The following is a 1,861-nucleotide window of genomic DNA, read 5'->3' as shown; positions in this document are numbered from 1 at the left end:
TATCCGACTCGGATGGATCCTTCCTTTCCTCGGAAAACTCGAGTTTTCCTTGCAAATCTGTATCTTCCTTAGGAATCTGCTCAAAATTCCGAACGAGGATCCTCCCTTGGTTTTTCACATATTTCCCCAGAAAAACGCGTTCTGCCCTCAGCAAACTCGAGCTCGGATTTCCAGTGCTTCGAGCGGTAGTCTCCGTGAATGCTGAATGCCAGGGCGCGCTCTACCCAATTTCGCTGGGCCTATGTTCGCGCTTCCATGATGGTCATATTCAGTCGCCGACTGGCTATCCCTAAATTTCATCCCTCTCATGGCTGTTTATCGTTTCCTACGCTTTATCTCTCTGCTTGCCGTGAGTACTGCCTTGAGGAAATCTGTCAAGTCAAGACAGAAATCTACCAAGGGACGTAGAACGGACGCTCAGCTAACCGCCGACCTCAAGGCTAAAGGGGTATGTCTGTTATCCTCCTCTCCAATCGTCTATACTGTGATTGCCGATTCGTACTACTACACACGAACTGTCGCTTGTGCCTCTGCCGTACGAAATGGTTTGCCCTTATGTGGTTCAAGCTACTTCAACAGCAATTCGCCCTGAGGCTACCATGCTCCTTGCAGGTTTCATTCCAGGCTAAGGCGACAGGCTGCAAGATAATGCACTCGACGCCTCTCAATCCGATGACTTTCACAATAACGTTTGATGGGAAGGCCCTGGATACAGAGTTCGAAGATACCCAGAAAAAGGAGAGCTTCAATTTGTAGGATTCGCGACGACGCCCACTTATCGGTTCGTTGAAAATTCAAGCTCATCTTCAGCTACGAGAGTGCAAATACTGCAATGTGGACCGAGCAAGACGACTTTGATGGTATTCAGCATCTCGTGGTTTTGAAAAAGGAAGATTGGCAGAGATTTCGCTCCGAGTTACTGCCATTGGCGCATTTATCACAGGATACGCTTGAGAAGATACAACAGCTCCTCACCCCCAAACGAAGGAAGAAACCTATCGAACGGTCTCAATGTCTTCGTCTGATTGAAGTTATCATGAGTCATGCGCCACTCCAGTACAAGCACTCTGAGGAGGCTAGCACTGAATGGATATACAACTTCTATGCAGCTCATGGACAGAGAATACGGAAAGAATTAACAGAAATAGAACGTATCTCTGATCTCCAGTCTAAAGGGGTATGTACACACTCGTCCAACGTCGTGCACCGTCGTCAGCTTCGTCGGGTGATGTGTAGTAATCGTAGCGGGATGTATATGATTACACGCGCATATTTATCATACTAGTGTTATGAGATCCATTATGGAGTCAGCGGGGTCATCACACCGTTATGGTTGTCGAAATCGCTACCTATTTCTCAGACATTGATCCATCCGGAGATTGCGGGATGCAGGATCGAGCAGATCGAGCCTCTCCCAAGAATGAACTTCACTGTCTTCGTTTATAAAGACCATTTGACCACACTGTTTGAAGACAGTGAGGCGGGGACGAGCTTCTACTTGTAGGTCCATCATAGGGGTGGCAGTCCCACTGGGGCGACCATAATTCATTGCTTTTTCAGTTCCTGGGGTGAGGTCGTTTGGGGTCACAAGGACGATGAGGACCATCACGCATTGACTTTGACGGATCAGGATCGTTCAGACCTTACTGAGAACGACTGGTTGCCATTGGCACATGTTTCGGATGAAATTGTCGCAGCGCTAGTGGACGCGAACGAACAGAAGAACGAATTGAGCACGATGTCTCAATGCCTTAACGTTGTTGAACTTGTCATTGCCAATCCAATGACTGGTTATGAAACCGATGATTCTAGCACTAACTGGATCTTCAAGTTTTACAACCATAACAGCGAACACATGAAT

At 47.5% G+C, this 1,861-nt stretch overlaps 1 protein-coding gene across 1 annotated transcript; it reads left to right on the top strand.

The window, feature by feature from the left end:
• Positions 1–307: 307 nt before the first annotated feature.
• Positions 308–1,504, top strand: Pmar_PMAR018720 (hypothetical protein; the record flags this gene model as incomplete). The annotated part of the gene is made up of 4 exons (XM_002787065.1): positions 308–448; positions 613–752; positions 811–1,225; positions 1,361–1,504. 4 exons carry the CDS (start codon positions 308–310, stop codon positions 1,502–1,504), a joined length of 840 nt encoding a protein of 279 aa, XP_002787111.1.
• Between the last annotated feature and the right edge of the window lie 357 nt (positions 1,505–1,861).

The sequence above is a fragment of the Perkinsus marinus genome, assembly GCF_000006405.1.
Source record: "Perkinsus marinus ATCC 50983 genomic scaffold scf_1104296930408, whole genome shotgun sequence".
Taxonomy (NCBI): Eukaryota; Perkinsozoa; order Perkinsida; family Perkinsidae; genus Perkinsus; species Perkinsus marinus.
Note: the sequence above shows the minus strand (reverse complement) of the source record. Positions and strands in the feature narration are given on the sequence as shown.